General features: G+C 37.4%; 2 protein-coding genes across 3 annotated transcripts in view; one reads left to right on the plus strand and one right to left on the minus strand.

Annotated features, from left to right (window-relative positions):
• Positions 1-1020: 1020 nt before the first annotated feature.
• The window catches only part of NDUFA5 (NADH:ubiquinone oxidoreductase subunit A5), a 34805-nt gene continuing 14674 nt past the window's right edge, over positions 1021-21151 (minus strand). The window contains exons 2-6 of the mRNA XM_070616467.1: positions 15789-15964; positions 15447-15491; positions 11254-11370; positions 4771-4836; positions 1021-1971 (exon numbers count right to left, since the gene is read on the minus strand). Coding sequence (XP_070472568.1) covers positions 1870-1971; positions 4771-4836; positions 11254-11370; positions 15447-15491; positions 15789-15809 — 351 coding nt within the window. The 5' untranslated portion in view covers positions 15810-15964 and the 3' untranslated portion in view covers positions 1021-1869. The remainder of the gene's footprint in view (positions 1972-4770; positions 4837-11253; positions 11371-15446; positions 15492-15788; positions 15965-21151) is intronic.
• The window catches only part of ASB15 (ankyrin repeat and SOCS box containing 15), a 54580-nt gene continuing 52519 nt past the window's right edge, over positions 19091-21151 (plus strand). Inside the window, exon 1 of one of the 2 annotated variants that reach the window (XM_070616460.1) lies at positions 19091-19242. The gene's annotated coding sequence lies outside the window, so the exon portion shown is untranslated. The remainder of the gene's footprint in view (positions 19243-21151) is intronic. The other variant, XM_070616463.1, reaches the window with a different exon arrangement.

Raw genomic sequence — 21151 nt, forward strand, 5'->3', positions numbered from 1 at the left:
CTGTCTGTGATCCATATGAGGATTTTTGCACAAAACGAAATCCAATTTACTACTTCTGTTCACATTTGTTCTTTGTAAGTACTTTGACACAAAAAGTCAAGAAAGCAGGATCTAGCTTCTTTTGGTGCAGCCCATACAGTGTAGGCAGGAGTGATAGCACCCCAAGTATATTCAGAAAGAATAAAATTAGAGGCATGAGCTCTGGGGCAAGACTGTCTAGGTTCAAAATGTAGCTCCACATCTTACTGCCTATGTGGTCTTGGGTGTGTTATCACATCCTCACTTTGCCTCAGTTTCCCCAGCGTCAACATGCTGCACAATTTCAGAGGAACACTAATATCACTGGATTCTGGTTTCCTTATCTGGAAAATGAAATAATTTGCAGGATCTCACTCTTAAGAGTTGCAGTGCACATTTAATGAGTGAAATTGGTCAGGTACTTAGAACAGTGACTGACAAATACTAACAACCGTTAGCTATTGTCATTATATTATTACCATTACTACTATTCTACAACTAGTATTTCTAATACAAACATCAATAAGGTCCCCTTTAATTAACAGCCACATGACTTCTTTTGGTGAAATATGTAAGACGCCGAAGAATCTGGGAGAAAGTGGGGCTGAAAGTATGACAAAGGCACATCAAGACATCTTTCTGTTTTTATGTGCCCAAAGGACCTGAAAACATGGTTAGTTAGAAAAATAGCTTGAAAGCATCTATGCAAACATGCTTTAGGATCATATATTTTGACCTCAATAAATTTAACGTATTATATATTAAAGCAAATGTTTAGAACTGAACTGGCAATGATAAATCATAAATTCAACTTCTTTTATAGAGAAGGAAACGGGCCATTCTGAGAGATTGACAACTTGTCTCCAATTAGTCTCTGAGTCTGTGATGGCACTAGAACCATGAGAATGAGAACCCCTAGACTTCTGACTCTCCCTCTAATGCTTTTCCCATTTCCCCCATAGAAGCTTTCTCTTTCAGTTTGACTGCTAAAAAGTAACTCAATCCACTTCAACTTAACATTTATTTAGCATTCAATTTACAGCTCTATAGGGGGAGAAATATATTGGAAAAGGAAAAATACAGCATTTTTTCTTATTCTGAAAATTCTGATTCTGCTTGGTTACAAGAGATAGCAAAACACACACACACATGCTCCCATACACACACACAACACCAAAAGTGCTATCTTTGAAGATGAGAAATATCAAACATGAATATTTAGAAATGATAGGCGGGCCAGCCCCATGGCCTAGTGGTTAAGTTCAGCCTGCTCCACTTCGGCGGCCTGGATTCAGTTGCTGGGCGTGGACCTACACCACTCATTGGTGGCCATGCTGTGGCAGCGACCCACATACAACATAGAGGAATACTGGTACAGATGTTAGCTCAGGGTGAGTGAATTCTAATTTGATGGTTTTTACTATTTCACTTCAAACAGTAACCTATAAATTTGTATAAACAAGAATAATAATTAAGTACCTTTTCTGCTTTTTTCAGAATAAAAAATTAAATTATGTGCTGAAGATACTACTAAAAATACTTCACCTTTTGAACATGGCCTCTGTACTGAAAATCAATAGCATTTTTTTCCGACTAACTTTCAAATCTTCCCATAACCTCTCTGTTTAAAAAAATATCATCTTTGAAATAATTTGAATGAATGCTTTATAAATCAAAAAGTGATTCGCAAGGCCCTATTACCATATTCATCAATTTGAACATGTCTCTTAAATATGTTCTGTATGAATTTTCTTGATGATATAAGATGTCAATAATATTGAAACATTCTTAATAGAATGGAACATTTAATTACATCAGTTTCCCATCATCATACAAGGCATTTATTACGGGTTATATTGGCCATTTCCACTGGTTAGCAGGAGGCTCTTCCACTAAAGGCTCCCATGGTTTCCACTGGATCATTTTTCTCGCCAGGCTTAGTTCATTTTCAGCCTGTTAATAAAATTTTTTAAAAAGATCATTTGATTATATTGTTTAATAGATATTTATCATAGCTAAAAAGTGAAATATAACTATTACAGCTACTACTTTCATATTAATAGCTGATAATAGGCTGTTCCACTATCAAATGCTGAACATTATTAAATTACCTTAATTCTCATAGCTACACAATCATCATGAGTAAGAAAGGATGGCTTTTGATTTCTTCTATTTGATTAAAATTTGCTACTAGAGTGTTCAAAAGTTTAGGTGATGAATTTTCAATCATAATTGTCTGTTTCACCGTTAGACTATAAATTCATGTCTCTTAATCTATGCCAATGACTTTCAAATTTTATTTTATCATGGCCCTTAGTAAAAAGAATACATTTTACTAAAGGATTCACAGTACACATATATAAGCAAAACAAAGCTAAAAATATCATTATCTTTACTAGCTGTAATACACTCTATTTTCTATTCTACTTTTTAAAAAATGCTAGTCACAACCGATCTAACTGATTTCATGACCTATAATCACTTGAGACCTATAAATTTGTAAAACAGTGATCTACAGAATGTAAGAGAATACAATGGTGCACAAAAAATATTTACTATTGAATTACTTTCCTTAATCAGATTATGTAATCTTTAATTTTTCCTTTCAAACACAATTTATAACATATTTAGCAAATATATTTTAGGTATCTTTTTATTTCACACTTTTTCTACAACAAAAGGACCTATGACAACTCTGGCTAACTTAGAAGAACACTGTTGAACACTTAGCAGGACATCAGAGAAAAAATTCAAACAGAATAAGTGCTTAGACTCTATCAGAGCCTATAATTCTATAGTTAAAAGGCAATGTCTCATTTATGTCAGTGGCCCAGAACAGCCAATCTATGTTGAGCAGCAACAGTCTAAAATGTATACAATGAGTTAAAGAGTAGATTAATGGAAATCTAGGGGCAGAGTTATTTACTAATGCTGAAATGAGAAAACAGTATAAATGCTGATTAAAAATATCCCTTAGAATGGCTGTTTCCCTGACTACCCTTTGGCCTGGGTCTCTTGAACACTCATGCTTTCGCTATGCCCCCAAGGTACTGTACAGTGTTGAGAGGGTGCCGGGACCTGAACATCATTGAAGTCAGCCCTATTTCAAGGAGCTGGACCCAGCTACACATGGCTCCTGTTGCCAACACCCTCCCTCTTCTCTGGCTTCTAACACTATCCTTTCCTCATTCTTCTCATATTATCCCTCCAGAAATGGGCTGTTCAATATGGCTGTCACTACCTACATGTGACTACTGAGTGAGCGCTTGAAATGCAGCTAGTTCAAATTCAGATGTGCTGCAAGTATAAAATACAGACCATATTTTAAAGACTTAGTATAAAAAAAGAATGTGAAATATCTAAATTTTTTTTACATTGATATGTTTCAGTGATAATATTTTAGATATACTATATTAAATAAAACATTATTAAAATTAATTTAACCTTAATATTGCCCATGAAAATGTGGAGAACTGCACAACTAGCTTAAAAATACTTAACGTACCCTAAGACTATAATTGTATGATAGATAACGGTATCAACTAAACTAAAGTCATGATCAAAGTGAAATCAGGGAGAAAAGAAAGAGGAACAAGAAGTTTGCAGCAAGTTCCCATAACACTACATCAACCCAGCAAATGAATAGAAAAGCCAGAAAAACAGGCCCTTGAATGACTGAAACAGTTCACATTCACAGAAAGCTGTTGGAATACCCTCTTCCTCTTTTAATAGAGGCATCTAACAATTCTTTTGAATTTGTAACATCATGTCTGTTGGTGACATACCTCCCTAATCTCCAATATTACCCAATATCTCCTTTTATTTGTCCATTGATAAAAGACAACAAACTTAAGAATGGTGACATTTTTAAATACAAAAAACTGTAAAAATTAAATGAAACAGAATTGAGTATTTATCAGACCCCTATGAAGGGAAGACATTCTAAATCTATAATTTGGGGGGGGTATCTCAGGGGAAGGGTGCTACATATGAGAGAAAACATTCAATTGAAGACAAAAGACAAAGAACAGATTAAAAAGAAATGTACAGACAACATGGGCAAAAGTTGAAGGTTAATCTCTCTTTTATTTTAAAAAGCACTCAAAGAAATATATAAGAAAAACACTAAAAACAAATGATAGAGTGAAATATTAATGATATAATTTATAAAACAGGAAATACAAAAACATTTTAAAAGTTTAATCTTACTAGTAATTGGGGAAAAAATACACAACTAGTTTTAAAAAAGGCATCATTTCCCCTGATTTAATTAAAAATCGCAGCATTCTTACCAGCATAGATGTGTTAATCCAATGGTCAAAAATAAAAATAAAAGTCTATTTTAATTTTATGAGTCAAAAGACCTGTATTTTTCCATACAAAAATATACTACACCTTTAAAACTTAAAAGCATTTGCATCTAAAAAGATGAAATTATTCAAATAACAGTAATATTGTGTTACTAATTTAAACTAAGGTAAGTTAACAAGAACTGATTAATTCAAAGAGTTATCAAACTCCAAACTTCCAACAGCAGTCTCATAAATTCAAGTTACAACCAATGATAAATATTTAACTTTCACACCCATGTTAGAAGTATTTCCTATATGTGATTAGTCTTATATTTGATGGGTTGATATAAATAAAGAAATTCCATTTTCCTCTCTTTCTAGAATGTCAGTTTTGTGCCTCTATACATTGTGCCTCTGAACACTTAAACCCAAATATCTAAACATTCAGCTTTTTCTTTACCTGAAGAATCACCTCTTCTATTTGGCCACCTTGAAGTTGGTCTTCTAATTTTTTAACATCTGGTTCCTATAATTTAAGGAAATAAAGAAAGAAATATTTATATGAAGGAGCATAATATCTGAATGTTTCAATCACATATTTTAAAAACTCATATAAAAAAGCACTTAAAATAACAAACATAATTTTTCTTTTATCATACCCTTACTAATTTTCACCAAATATTTGGTGGAAACTCATTTCATCTCTCTACTATTTTATTGCTTTTCTATCTTGATATTAAAAAGCGTTAAATGCTTACTGACATGCTTATTAAGGGTAAGAAATATAATGCATAATTCAGTCTTTCTAAAATACAGGTTTTAAAATATCACTTTATTTTCTTAGTATTTCCTGTATTTCCTCTGAGAGCATTAGCATTAAAAATAAATCCTAACCCATGACCCAGAATTCCACTCCTAGGTATATACCAAACAGAAATTCATAATACATTGAGCAAATGACATGTTCAAGAATGCTCACGGCACAAATTATAGTCCCAAACTAGAAACAATCCAAATGACTATATGCAATAGAATGAATTATAGTATTTGGATATAGTAGAATACTATATAGCAACGAGAATGAACAAACTACAACCTACATTGAATAACACAGATGATTTTCTCAAACATAATATTAAGCAAAAGAAATCAGACACAAAAGAATACATACAATGATTCCATTTATAAAAAGTTCAAAGCAGGCAAAATGATTCTGTGGTGTTACAGGTCAGAGACTAGTTATCCTCAGGAAGGTAGTAACTCGGGGGAGAACAAGAGATGATTTTGGCATTCTGGAAATGTCTTCTTGTTTGATTTGATGTTAAAATGGGTGTAATTACTTTGTGAAAATTCGTCAAGCTTTACACTTATGACTTCTGCACATTTCTTTATATACATAATTCTTCAATAAAAGGGGTTTTAAAAAGAAACCCTGGGCCTGCCCAGTGGTGTAGTGGTTAAGCTTGTGTGCTCCACTTCGGCGGTCCAGGGTTCACAGGTTCAGATCCTGGGCATGGACCTACACACTGCTCATCAAGCCATGCTGTGGCTTCATCCCACATACAAAATAGAGGAAGACTGCCACAGATGTTAGCTCAGTGACAATCTTCCTCAAGCAAAAAGAGAAAGATTGGCAACATGTATCAGCTCAGGGCCAATCTTCCTCACCCAAAAAAGAAAAAAAGAAACGCTAATATAGCACTTAAAACATTCAAAGACATGTATTTATGTTCTAGTAAACTGAGCTTTTTGAGAGCCAGAAACCATGTCCTATACATACACATGCATATGTAAATAAAGTGTAAATTGAGTGGTTTTTTTGGCCCGTAAATGGAATGAAAAGAGGAAAGAAAACACCAAAGATACTGGGGCTGGCCCCGTGCCAAGTGGTTAAGTTGGTATGCTCTGCTTCGGCAGCCCAGGGTTTCGCCAGTTTGGATCCTGGGTGCAAACATGGCACCACTCATCAGGCCATGCTTAAGTGCCGTCCCACATAGCACATAGAGGCACTCACAACTAGAATATACACCTAGGTACTGGGGGGTTTTGGGGAGAAGAGGAAAAAAGAGAAGACTGGCAACAGATGTTAGCTAAGGTGCCAATCTTAAAAAAAAAAAAAAAAGATATTTTCTATAGCAACTGGCATGTTCCTGCCTCAGGGCATCTGCTAGCTGATCCAGCATATCTGTATGGCTTGTTCCTTCACTTCCATCCAAGTCTTCGCTCATATATTATCTTCTCAATGAGGACCAGTCTGAGGACCACACAATTCATACTGTCGTAGGTTGAATAATGTCCCACAAGATGTACATCAACTAATCCCTAGAACCTATGAACGTTACCTTATAAGGCAAATACGTTGCAGACATGATTAAGTTAAGAATCTTGAGAAGGGGAGATTATCCTAGATTATCCAAGTGGGCCCTAAATACAATTACAGCTGTCCTTATAAGACAGAGGCAGAGGGAAATCACACATAGAAGACAAAGCAATGTGACCACAGAGGCAGAGACTGGAGTGATGTGGTCACAAGCCAAGGAATGCCAAAAGCCATCAGAGCTGGGAGAGGCAAGGAACAGATTCTACTCTAGAGCCTCCAAAGGGCTCGCAGCCCTGCTGACACCTTGATTTGGGCCCCTGATACTGGTTTAGACTTCTGGCTTCCAGGAATGTAAGAGAATAAATTTCTATTATTTTAAGCCACCAAGTTTGCGATAATTTGTCACAGCAGCTACAGGAAATTAATACAAATTGTAACATCCCTCATCACCCTGGTACACATCATTTCTCCTTTTTATTTTCCTTCACTGCACTTACTATCTTCTCACATACAGGCATACCTCAGAGATACTGAGGATTCCATTCCAGACCACCACAATAAAGTGAATATTGCAGTAAAATTACCCAAATTTTTTGGCTTCCCAGTACATATAAAAGTTACCGTACTGTAGTCTATTAAGTGCAATAACATTATGTATAAAAAAACAAGGTACATACTTTAATTTAAAAATATACTATTGCTAAAAAATGTTACTCATCATCTGAGCCTTCAGCGAGTCACAATCTTTTTGCTGGTGAGGGTCTCACCTCTATGTTGATGGCTGTGGACTGATTAGGGTGGAGGCTGCTGAACGTCAGGGTGGCTCTGGCAAGTTCTCAAAATAAGACAACAATGAAGTTTGCCACATCGATTGACTCTCCATCTCACAATTTCTCTGTAGCATGCAATGCTGTTTGATAGCATTTTACCCACAGTAGAACTTCTTTCAAAATTGGAGTCAGTCCTCTCAAACCCTGCCGCTGCTCTATCAATTAAGTTTATGTAATTTTCTAAATCCTTTGTCATTTCAACAATCTTTATAGCATCTTCACCAGGAGTAGTTTCCATCTCAAGAAACCACTCTCTTTGCTCCTCCATAAGAAGCAACGTTAAAGTTTTAGCATGAGACTGCAGCTCTCTCACGTCTTCAAGTTCCACTTTTAACGCTAGTTCTCTTGCTATTTCCACCACATCTACAGTTACTTCCTCCACTGAAGGCTTGAAGCCCTCAAAGTCACTCACGAGGGCTGGGATCCACTTCTTCCAAACTCCTGTTAATGTTGATATTTTGATCTCTTCACGTGAATCATGTATGTTCTTAATGGCATCTAGAATGGTGAATCCTTTTCATACAGTTTTCAATGTACTTTGCCCAGATTCATCAGAGGAATCACTACCTCTGGCAGTACAGACTTAAAAAATGAATTTCTTAAATAAGGCTTGAAAGTCAAAATTAATCCTTGATCCATATGCTGCAGAATGGATGTTGGGTTAGCAGGCATGAAAACAACATTAATCTTCTTGTACATCTCCATCAGGGCCCTTGGATGACCAGGTACATTGACAGTGAGCAGGAATAGTTCAAAAGGAATCTTTCTTCTGAGCAGTAGATCTCAACAGTGGGTTTAAAATATTTAGTAAATATTTTACTAATCACGTTGTAAACAGATGTGCTGTCACCTAGGCTTTGTTGTTACATTTCTAGAGCACAGGCAGAGTAGCTTTAGCATAATTCTTAAGGGCCCCAGGATTTTCAGAATGATAAATGAGCACTGGCTTCAACTTAAACTCACCAGCTGCACTGGCCCCTAACAAGAATCAGCCTGTCCCTTGAAGCTTTGAAGCCAGGCACTGACTTCTCCTCTTTAGCTAGGAAAGTCCTAGATGACATCTTCTTCCAATAGAAGGCAGTTTTGTCTACACTGAATATCTGCTATTTAGTGTGGTCACCTTCATTAACTATCTTTGCTACATCTTCCGGATAACTTGCTGCAGCTTCTACATTAGCAGTTGCTGCTTTACTTTGCACTTTTGTTATGAAGACAGTTTCTTTCTTTAAACCTCAGGAACCAAGCTCTGATAGCTTCAAACTCTTCTTTTGCAGCTTCCTCCTCTCTCAGCCTTCACAGAATTGAAGAGGATTAGGCTTTGGCTTAAGAGAATGTTGTGGTTGGTTTGATCTTCCATCCAGATCATTAAAACTTTCTCCATATCAGCAATAAGGCTGTTTCGCTTTCTAAGCATTTGTTGTGTTCACAAGTAGCACTTTTACCTTTCTTTAAGAACTTTTCCTTTGTATTCACAACTTGGCTAACAGTTTGGGACAAGAGGCCCAGCTTTTGGGCTATCTCGGCTTTCAACATGCCTTCCTCACTAAGCTTAATCATTTCTAGCTTTTGATTTAAAGTGAGAGATGTCCGACTCTTCCTTTCAGTTGAACACATGGAGGCCATTGTAGGATTATTAATTGGTCTAATTTTAATATTGTTGCATCTCAGGGAATAGAGAGGCCTGAGGAGGAGACGGGGGAATGGCCGGTCGGTGGACCAGTCAGAACACATACAAGATTTATCAATTAAGTTTACCATTTTATGTGGGTGTGGTCTGTGGCACTCCAAAACAATTACAACAGTAACATCAAAGATCACTGATCACAGATCATCAAAACAAATATAATAATAATGAAAAAGTTTGACATACTGCAAGAATTACCAAAACATGACACAAAGACATGAAGTGAGCAAAAACTGTTGGAAAAAAACAAAATCATGCAGATAAAGGTAACTATGTGAGTTTCACACAACCAGCCCTGCGTAAATCCTTAAACTCAACCTTTCAGAAACACTCAACAGGAAATTATAGTAAGGTTTTTAAAAGGGAAGATACCATCATCAGATTTATGTATTTAAAAAAATCACTCTATTGGCAGTGTGGGATATATAATGAAGTATGATGGAATTATACACAGACCAATTACTTCTAAGGCAATTGAAACAGCCCAGGTCAGAGAAAAGGATTTTAGAACTAATAAATGAAAGTAATGGCAGTGAACTATTCTTTGGTTGATATTGGCTAGTAGAGAAAAGACAGAAATAGGGCAAAAGTAAAGGAAATTATAAGGATACCGTTTTCTTTTTCTTTTAAGATAGGAACAAGCTAAATACATTTTTGAGGCTATCTGAAGTTGATAATAAAATGGGAGGCTAAAAAGAGAAAACAGAAAAGCAATGATTAAAGGGGAACGAGCTTACAGAGAAGGAAAGCAGAGAAAGAATCAAAGACTGAGTTGTAGAGATTCACCTATGAAATGAAAAAGGGTAATTCCTTATTCTGCGATGAGAAAAAAATACACGAGCCCATTTTCCTTGAGGAAAACATGAAATCAAAAAAAAAAAGTTTACTTCCCCCTCAGAGACTTTAATCTGTAAATTATTTCCAGAATTGCCAAGCTAAGAATAAAAATTTCAAATCAAACTGCACTGTTTTGCTGTACACCTAAGGAAAAGATAAGAATTCTCTTTGAACTATAGCATTTGGTAATCTAATAAGAAAAATATGTTAGGACCACTTATTGCATGTATGTAAATTATATTTGGAGTTTATGAACATTCCAAATTTATAATTTTTTTTAAATTACATTTAAATTTAAATTACATTTATCCAAATGTAATTTTGGGTAACTACAAAAGTCCACGAAATAACTGGTGGTGTGAGAATTTAACAAGTCAATATAGTTTGGTATAAAAAAATAAGACACAGTCTGCTGTGTGCCTGTCCAGGGCCTTTGATTCAGAAGTTGTAAAACGCTTGTCATAGCCTGCTTGGGCCGTCATAACAAAATACCACAGACTGGGTGGCTTCAACAGCAAAAATTTATGTTCTCACAGTTCTGGAGACTGGACATCCAAGATCAAGGTCTGACAGGATCGCTTTCTGGTCTTTCAGATAGCCACCTTCTCAATGTGTCCTTATAGGGCAGAGAGAGCATGAGCTCTCTGGTGTCTCTTAAAGGACAGCAATCCTACTGGATCAGGGCACCCTTCTTGTGACCTCATTAACCTTAATTACTTCTTCAGAGGTTCCAGCCACACTGGGGAGTTAGGGCTTCAACATACAAATTCTGGGGGGACACAAACGTTCAGTCCATAACGATGCTCAATAACTTGGTCCTCTTCTCTTTGCAACAAAGCACCTTTTACAATAGTGATTTCTGACAGTTTTCTTTAAATACAACACACATTTTTTTGTTTGGTTTGCTTTCTTTCTTCTCTACTCTGAAATTAGAGAAAGATGAAGATTGATGTATCCATAGACAAGTAAAACATCAATAAAGAACTTGATAGGGAAGTAAAAGAAAGCTACACTATTAACTTACGGAAGGGACTTCATCTGATTCTTTCACTCCATTATTTAATAATGCCTCGCACATAGAAAGCACTCAGCAAACATGAATTTGCTTGCTGAATGAAAGTGAGAAAGAGGGAAGAAAAGCTTGGAAGGAAGAAGAGAAAGAAGAGAGAAAAGTATGTAGAATAGGCAAAAAAACAAGCAACTGAATTTTTTTGGTTAATGTTGCGTTGGAGACCATAAATCCAAGAAAACGAAATCAAGTCATCTACTTACCGCTTTAACCATCCCCAACTTCTCATTCGTAATCTGTTCTGTATACTTTCTATATGCTGCATTTTTAGGGATTTGCTCAAGAACATCAAGAATCTTCGTGTACAATATTCTTAGCCTCTGAAAAGACAAATTTTACAAATTTCCAGTTTAAAATATTACCAAAGGTTTTATGGAACACTTTAAATAAAGTCTCAGATTTAAAAGAAAAAAAGACTTACATCTGTTTTTTTAAAAGCATTTAACTCTTCCTTGCTGCAATTTCTCTGTGTCTACGCCCTACTTATGCCCTTTACAACTCAGGAAAAGCCTGAGTATAAACATGGAAATTTTTCATATGTTGTGCGTATGACAAAAGTTATATGCAAGTCAAAGATATGATAACAAGTAAAAATAAAACTGCATATTAACCTATGCCTAACAATCTGTTTTGGAAACCAAATCATTTACTAACAATATTTCTCAAATTCTGATTTTCTTTTTCAATTTGTCTCGTGAATTTCTATAGAAATAAAATATATAAGCACAGATTATCAGTATGCTCAAATTTAACTGAATATAGTCCTAATACTTCAGTGCTTATGCTTATGACTGAGTTGGTACCATGTGAATGAAGGCTTCACCAAAGGTCAATAGAAAAAGAAGAGAACCAAGCCACTGCATAACACAGACTGAAGCACATTGAACTTAAAGTTCAGTACAGCAGTGAGTAGTGAAGTCACATGGTCAGAAGTTACGGCAAATCCTAACTCACAACTGTTTAGTAAGTATAATCATAAATATACATATGTGATGAAGAATTTTTTATTATTTCTCTGTATTTAATTTGAAATTTGTTTTAATTGTATAAAATCCATAGGCACTAATACCTAGTTTCATTCATATATATACTCACAATATATATGAATAACCAAACCAACTTTGAGGGCCTCTAAGTATCATTTTTCTCAAAAAGTAGTCTGGATATTTAGACCTTATTTATATCTTTGAATATGATGCTCCATAATAGAGGGTATTTTACTATACTAATGTAGAGCTCGTCAGATAACATATAATACAAATTGTGTGGGATTTTATTGCCTTATTTCTTAATTTTAGCAAAGTGTAAGACAATAGAAAGGCCTGGTAAGAGATCTGGATTCTAAAATAAGGATGTTAATAATATCTGCTTCATAGAGTGTTGTATAGCTTAGAACAGTACCTGGCACACATTAAGGTTCAATAAATGTTAGCATTATTATTCTATAGGAGAAGGAGAGTCACTTCAGTAGATAAGAGAAAGGTTTCTTAAAAAAGCAGCAACGGGGGCCGGCCCATGGCTGAGTGGTTAAGTTCACACACTCTGCTTTGGCCGCCCAGGGTTTTGTGGGTTCAGCTCCGGGGCACAGACCTAGCACCACTAGTCAGAACACGCTGAGGCAGCGTCTCACATAGCAGTGCCAGAAGGACCTACAACCAGAATATACAACTATATACTGGGGGTCTTTGGGGAGAAAGGAAAAAAAAAAAAAAAAGATTGGCAACAGATGTTAGCTCAGGTGCCAATCTTTAAAAGAAAGCAGCATCTGAGATAGACCTGGAGGGACAGTAGTACTTGGACATTTAAAGATGTTGTAAAAAGCAATTTTACACATAGAATACATACAAGGGACTAAATGGCAGAAAATACAGGGAACATAAAGTAATCAGTAGATAGTTGTATTTTCCTTGCACTGTGCTGTCCAATACAGTAGCCAGTAAACAAATATGGCTACTGAGCACCTTAAATGTGGCTAGTCTGAACTGGGATGCATTATAAGTGTAAATACACACTGAATTTAGAAAATTTAGTATGAAAAGACTATAAAATATTAATTTTTTTATATTGATTAGATATTAAAATGGTAATATTTTGGATATGTTAGGTAAAAATAAATATATTATTAACTTTTCCCTTTTTCTTTATCAGAAAGTGACTCCTGGAAAATTTTAGATTATAAACATAGCTTACATTTGCTACTCATATTATATTTTTATTGGACAGCACATGGCTAGAATATAGGACAGAGAGGAAATATTTAGGAGATAAGGTTGGAGAAAAAATGAGTCAGACTGTAAGTGGTTTTGCATGCCAAGTTAAAGCATTTGGGCTTTATTCTGTGGACAATTAAAAGATTTAGGGGAACTGCATGATCAGATCTGTGGTTCAGGAAAATTAACCTGGTAGCAGTGAATTAAAATGATTTGGTGAAGGAGAAACAGGCAGAAAGGCCAGTAACAAGGTTGTTGCAAATCTCTAAACAAGAGCAAGAGTCTAAATAACAGTAGGAAAAGGATAGAGGTCAGACTGGAGAGCTGTTGGAGAAAAGGATCAACAGAACTCGTCACTGGAACAAACATGAAGATACAGGGATAACAAAAGTATCAACTAAGACGTCCAAATTCCCAACCTGGGGAGTAGAAAGACTTTGATACCATCAAGAAAAACAGAATTCACAGTGGATGAAACAGATTTTATAAAGGGAAAACCATGAATTCAGTTTTAGACAATGAGTCAAAAGTCATTATGAACTCATAATGAGTACAAGACATTCACTCAACAAACATTATTCACCGAGCACATACTATGTGTAATCATAGCTCTAGCAGTGAAAAAAGAATTAAAAAATCCCTGCCTTCAGGGAAACCTACATTCTAGTAGAGAGAGACAACAAACAAGATAACTCAGTAGCATATAAGTCTGTTGATAGTGATCTGGAAGGCCACTGTATGGACTCTTTCATTTAGAGTGAAATGGAAAGCCACTGGAGGGTTTTAAGGAAAGGAGGGACATGACTTTACTCACATTTTAGCAGGATGTATCTAGTTTGGTTGAAAAAAGACCAAACTGAGGCAGTGACAAGCAGGGAGAGGCAGTTAGGAAGCAAACACAATTATCCATAGCAGTGAGGATGGTAGCTGAGAACATGGTGGTAGCAGAGGAAGCCATGAGAAGTTAGAATCTGGATATAATTTATAAGCAGAACCCAGAGGGTTTACGGAAGTACCAATGTGGGGTGTGAGAGAAAGGAAGGAATTAAAGGTGATTTCAAGGTTTCTGACCTGAGTGACTAGAAGAATGGAACTGCCATTCCGAGATGAGCAAGCCTGAAGACAAGAGCTGGTTTTAGGGAGAAGATCAGGAAGCCAATTTTGGATTATGTTAAGTTTGGGTTGCCTATCTGACATTCAAGTGGAGATGTCCATTAAGCAATTAAATATATAAGACTTTCATAAACCGAGAGATCAGTGCTTGATACGGAAATCCTAGAGCTATCAGTATACAGGCGGTATTTAAAACCATTAGACTGGGTCCAGACACCAAGAGAGAGCAAATATAAAGAAAGAAAAGGTCCAAGAACTAAGTCCTAGAACTTCAAAATTGGGAAGTGGAGATATGAGGAATACTCAGAAAAGGAGAAGGCAAAAATAGTAGGGGGAAAAACCCATAAGACTGAGGGGTCATGTAGCACAGTAAAGAAGGTGTTTGATGGAGCCAGTGCCAAATGTGTCAAATGCTGCTATTGGGTCAATTAAGAAGAGAAACGTGAGCTGACCATTGGATGTGGCAGCATGGTGACCTTGAAAAGAAAAGAGCAGTTCTGGCCAAGTCTGACTGCAATGCCTTCAAAGGGAAATAAGAGAATGAGGAGACAGTTAAGAACAGGTAACTCTTTTGAGTTATCTATAAAGCAAAGGAGAGAAATGGTGTGAAGGAAGAGAAGGATTGAGGAAGATTTTGGGGGGCTTCTTTAGATGGAAGCATGTCTGAATAGAAAACACCCAAGAGAAGGGGAAAGTGATGACAGAAGGAGGCAATTGCTAGAGCGGTATCTTCGGTATGGAGCCAAGGTTCCTCGGCAGAAAAGGAGAGGCGAGGGTAAAAGGTGGAAAATAAAGATGGCTTTGGGAGGGCACTCACAAAGGTACAAGTGAAGCCACTAGGATGCCACAGAAAAAGTCCACAAGAAAACTGGTTTAAGAAAGAGATCACGGCCAAAAAAAAAAAAGTGGCACCAGATCAACGAAGCAAACACTACTCTTGTCTCGAGAGCTCACGCTGAGTTGTAATTTTGGGCTTGAAATAATCATATCCGCTTAACCTTTCAACAGACAAGGTCGTAGGGTTCTGTTCTTCCTTGGGAACTCAAGAATAAAGAAAGAAAAGGGGTACATACCTCGTGAGGACTCTCACAGACAGCCAATCCCACAAGGCCAGTGGTCTGTCCAAAAACAAAACACGATCCATGCTGTTGTTGACAATTCCGAGCGTCCCCACGCTACGGAAACGCAAACCCACCCCTCCCCCGGCTAAACCTGGCCTAAACCCAGCTACCGGTCCCCCAGTGCCGCTCGATCGGAGCTTTTTTTTGCCTCTCCGAGCGGAGCCACTAAACTGGTCACCCCTAAAAGTAGAGCAAACGAGTTCCCAGCAAGCACCGCGCCAGCTGCGTCCACCACCCGCAGGCTGACTCTACCCTCCTAGTCTAAATTCCATCGGTGACCTCCAGTACCCTCACCTTCTTCAGCAAGCCCGCCATGACAGCGCCGATAAGCCGAGACCGCGCAGCCCTCTGGGAAACTCGCCCAGGCCCGCTCAATCCACCACCGAGGCCGCCGCTCCGTCACCTTGGAAACAGCTTGGCTCCGCCCCCTCTGGATCGCCACCGGGACGAAGGCTCTGGCCCGCCCTTTCCTAGGAGGAAAATAGGCGTATGCGCAATGAGCACACAAGCGTTTAAGCCGGCGCGCGGGAAAAGGGTTGTGTTAGGTGTCTTACGTCTCGGTTCCTGTCCCTACCACGTTGACGGCTTGCACAAAGGTTGAAGGAAACACTCCAAGCTATCAAAAAACCCCGACATAGTCGCTCTAGGAACCTGCTCTCTGCTTCACCTTTGGCGAATTCCTCAGCCTGCCTTCCGCAGTGTATTGTGTAGCGAAATAAGGGTGGTCATGGAATTATCGTATCATCTAAATCATCTCTTCGCTGCAAAGGCTAATTCTTAGCACAAGGATATCAGTATTCTCGGTCTTACGTGCCAAAGAAGTAATCGGTGAATGCCCATTTCCCATTATAACCCTTTTCCTTTCACTCGCTCGCATCCTCCATTTTCTCAGGTAAAGTGGCACCAGACCATACCACTTTTCCCTACTTACCGCTACAAACATTCATTGAGCACCCACACTATGTGTTAGTTACTGAGACATAATTTGTAAGACAGGATCTCACATCCTGGAATTCACAGAACAATGACGAAGACATGCATTAATAAGTAATTTGGTAAATGTTCTGAAAGATGTTTGCGCCAAATGCAGTGAGAAGAAAAAGTAACGAAAAATTGTGGGTGACTGGAGTTAAGGCGTTCGCTAAAAAGTCAATTGGAAGTAAAGCACAACTAACTGAGAGAACGCATGTACCAAGGAATATATATATATAATAGCAAAAAGCATAACAAACAGTAAAACAACTTACAGAATGGGAGAAGATATTTGCAACTAACATATAAAAGATAAGTTGTACCTAGAATGTATGAAGAACTTCTATAAATCAGTAAGAAAATAACTAATAACCAGAACAGGTCTCCCTGCTTCCATCCTTGCCTGCTTCCAGGGAATATATTAAATGAGTTAATATATGCAAAGCGCCTGGCTCAGTGAATGGGACAGCACTACACAAGTGATGGTTATTAATTTTTTATTTTGCTATTATTATTCTCAAGCCCATAGCTACAATTATCCTTTTAGAAAGTACTCTGCTCAAAATTCTCCCGTGATTTTTCACTTAAGGTGTAAAAGCCAAAGTCCTTACCCCTGCCTACAAGGCCCTGCAGGAGATTGACCCTCTGCTCCTCACTTCTCAGACCTAACCTCCTATTCCCCTCTTCCTGCTCAGGTAGCTGCTCTTCTAACCTTTTTCTTCTTGGAAAATCCTTCCAGCAGATGGGCACATGGCTCACTCTTTCACCTCTTTCAAGTCTTTGTGCAAGACATGTACCTTCTCAACGTGGCCTGTCCTGGCCATGAGATTTAAAATTGCAAATCACCACAAAGACACTCCTTACCCTCTTCTCTGCTTCAGTTTTCTTCATAGCCCATATCACCCTCTGATATGCTATCTAGTTATCTTACTTATATTGTTTTTGTGTATCATACTTTCTAGAATATAAGCCATAGGTGGATCGAAATGTTTTCCTTCCTACCACATCTCAAGTGCCTAAAATAGTACTTGGTAAATAATAGGTGGTCAAAAAATACATTTTCAGTGAATACAACAGAAAAATAGGCAAAAAAATGAATAGGCAATTGACAGAAAAGGAAACAGGAATGTCAATAAACATGAAAAGGACTCAACCTCCCTAATAATCAAGGAAATGCAAAATAATTATAATTTTACTGCCATCTTATGGACAACAATTAAGGACTGACAATACCAAGTGTTAGCAAGGATGTGGAGCCACAGGAACTCTCATATACTGCTGGTGGAAGTGAATTGGTATATTCACTTTGGGGAATAATTTAAAAATAGTTAGTTGAAGATATGCAAAACCTATAACTGAGTGTTATATGTTGAATTGTGCCCCCCCCCCCCCAAATTCATATGTTGAAGTCCCAACCTCCACTACCTCAGAATGTGACCTTATATGGAAATAGGGTCATTGCAGATGTAATTGGTTGACAAAAGGTCGTTAGAGTGGGTCCTTATCCAATAAGATTGGTGTATTTATTAAAAGGGGACATGTGGATACAGAGATATACACACAGGGAGAATGCCATGCAAAGATGAAGGCAGAGATCAGGACGATGCTTTTACAAGCCAAGAAACACCAAAGACTGCCAGAAAAGCACCGGAAGTTAAGGAAGAGGCATGCAACAGATTCTCTCTCTTAGCTCTTAGAAGAAACCAAGCCTGCTGACACCTTGATCTTGGACTTCTAGCCTCCAGACAGGTGAGCTAACACTTTTTGCTATTTAAGCCACTCGGTTTGTGGTATTTTGTTCCAGCAACTCTACAGACTAACACTGAGTAATAGATTAAATATGATTAACATATGCTCCTCTCTTCCATTAGGATAGCTGTCGCTAGAAACATGAGCCCTGGGGCTGTAATCTTTCCAGTTCAGATTACCTAAGAAATTAGGCTTTACCATAACTTCCGCTATAATCTTCAACTTCTAGTATTTAAATCAACCACAGTTGCAATTCAGGACAGAGGAAATATATATTAACAAATATGCATGTATTAATGGCATTTTAAAGATACACACTCACATGTGCATGGATGTACACACATACATAAATATAAAGAAACCATTGATTTGGAACAAACTATCTGATGCACCCATTTGCTCCTACAAAAGCAAAATATATATTTGGACACACTAGATTAGATTCAGGAAACCACATTAGGATTGGGAGGAAATGTCCTTATTTTTTATTTAATTTTAATTTTAATTTTTTTGTAAGGAAGATTCTCCCTGAACTAACATCTGTTGCCAATCCTCCTCTTTTTTTAAATGTTTTTATCTGAGGAAGATTAGCTCTGAGCTAACATCTGTGCCAGTCTTCCTCTATTTTGTCTGTGGGATGCTTCCACAGCATGGCTGATGAGTGGAGTAGGTCTGCACCTGGGATCTGAACCCACGAATCCAGGCCACCAAAGTGGAGCATAAGGAACTTTAACCACTCGGCCACAGGGTGGCCCCAAGAAATGTCCCTATTTTTCAAACCACGTAATGCTGAATTAGTCACTGGAACTTAGATGAATGGTAGTTTATGAGGTCACAGTCTTTGTTGCTTGTCCCTCCAGAGTCTAAGAATTTTCATCATTGTGGGGTGTGTTCTAGAATACAGAATCATGCAATTATAAAAGATGCATGTGTTTTCATTTGTTGTTGTAACTTTGGGTTCAGACTTCTGCCCTACCATATTTGCTAAAGACACATGGCTAGACAGACCTAGCTGATCTTGGCTAAGGTACGACGTAGCTAACCAGTTCTATGAGGTGGGAAAATGTATAGGTTTTCTGAACCAATCCTTCTGCAGCGGTGCGGGGCTCTGTATGGAGGGGGCTTGACAGTGGTGTCCTATGGCTGGTGACAGTAGAATTAGCTACAAATGGGAGTCAATCTTGGTATCTGTGGTATTGGAGGGGATTGGGGAATGTCTTAATGTGACCAGCAAGGGCATCAAATGCACTATATTCTCAGTTGGGAGAGAATTCCCAGAGGTGTAAATGTTCAAATCCTCCTCAGGAAGGAGATAGCTGTTGGGAAGTTCTGTAAATAAAGTTAGCAGGCTAGGTGACTGAGAGCTGAAATTTGGATCTTGTGTTTTACACACTTTGCTCGGCAGGACCACTAGCCTATTCAATAAGGGAGGTCTTGTTTCGTCAAAATTAAGTAACTGGAAGAGTTAGGACCTCCTACATTGCTTCTTAATGACACAGGCTCTTTTGTAAAGGGCTGGATCTTACCAAAGTCAGACAGTAAAATGTTTCCCTGGAATGTCCAGCACAGGAGCTGTGCTGAGGGAGCTATAACCTGAGGGAGGCATGAGACCAAACAGTTGAAAAGGAAGAAAGCATCTCAATTTTCAGGGCATGAAGGCTCATTCCTGACAATCTAAAGAGGATGAGTACTGCCTTGGCCAGATTCCCCTTAGTTTCCACGATCAGGGAGCAGAGGTGAAAATAATCTCCACTCAGGGAGTATTCTTTCCTCTCCTGAACTTGGCAACAAAGAAAATCATTTTGCTCAAGTTAGCTCTTAGAACAGACTGACAGACTAAAATTCTGATACTTTGGATATTATCCATCTCTTGTGCTTCCATTCATATCAGGCATGTTCAAAACAATTTGGATTTATTTCGGTCTTCTTCTCTATCTGTGTTATGGATACTTCTAAAAAGTGTCCACAGCCAGACAATGTGTGTTTCCAATACAGTGGTTTGTAGAACCTTATTCTAAATTGGGCTATAACTCAGATAAAAGCCATTATCTAGTTTTATCTCAGTGATTATCAGCTTCCATATATGTTAATTATCTAATGTGTGAAAATGGGGATATCCAACACTCCCACCCAGATTTAGATTAAGTTTAACATTGAGGTTAAACATGGGTATTTCTATTTAAAAATAGACAAAGCCTATGGGAGGATTGAATAACAAAGATTTCTAGCCACCTCCCCCCACCAACAGGGGCATGTCTATCTCCACTTCTGTGTACCGAATGTTTCTGCTCCCCTTTAAAAGCAAGAAAGAAAAGAAGTGCTGAAAGATAGGAAGGTGTTTAAGGGAGTGAAAATTATTTTATGAGATTAACATAAGCACTTTTTAACATAAATGGTAATACAAATGTACTAATAAAATGGTAATAAAACAATAGTTCTTTTAAAAATGAATACCTTAACAGAATTTGGAAAGAAAACAATGAAATTAGGTACAAGAAAAAAGTTGAAAATGGTGAAAAGATATCATAAATGTAGATATTGTATTTTTAAGTAGTCTATTGGTGTAAAATGACAAATCAAGTGAAATAACATAGACTAGATAAAATGGGGGGGTGACAATGAAGTAGACAAGGGACTTCAGAAATGTGAGATGAAAGATATGACCATTTTAAAAAACTGAATAAACAGCAGAACAACTAAAATAATCATTCATTAAATTAATGTATATTGGTTGCTTACTTTGTATCAGAAACTGCAATAGTTACTAGGGATCTTTCAGTGAACCAAATTAACATGTCTCGCTTATCAGGGAGCTTTGTTCTGGACACACAGTAAACAAATAAACCAATAAAAAAATACCAATTAAAAAATTACCAATGTGATCATTATCAAAAGGGAGTGAACAGTGTGCTATGATAGATGGGCACCTAGTTAAG

This window comes from Equus przewalskii, chromosome 4 (assembly GCF_037783145.1).
Source record: "Equus przewalskii isolate Varuska chromosome 4, EquPr2, whole genome shotgun sequence".
Classification (NCBI taxonomy): domain Eukaryota; kingdom Metazoa; phylum Chordata; class Mammalia; order Perissodactyla; family Equidae; genus Equus; species Equus przewalskii.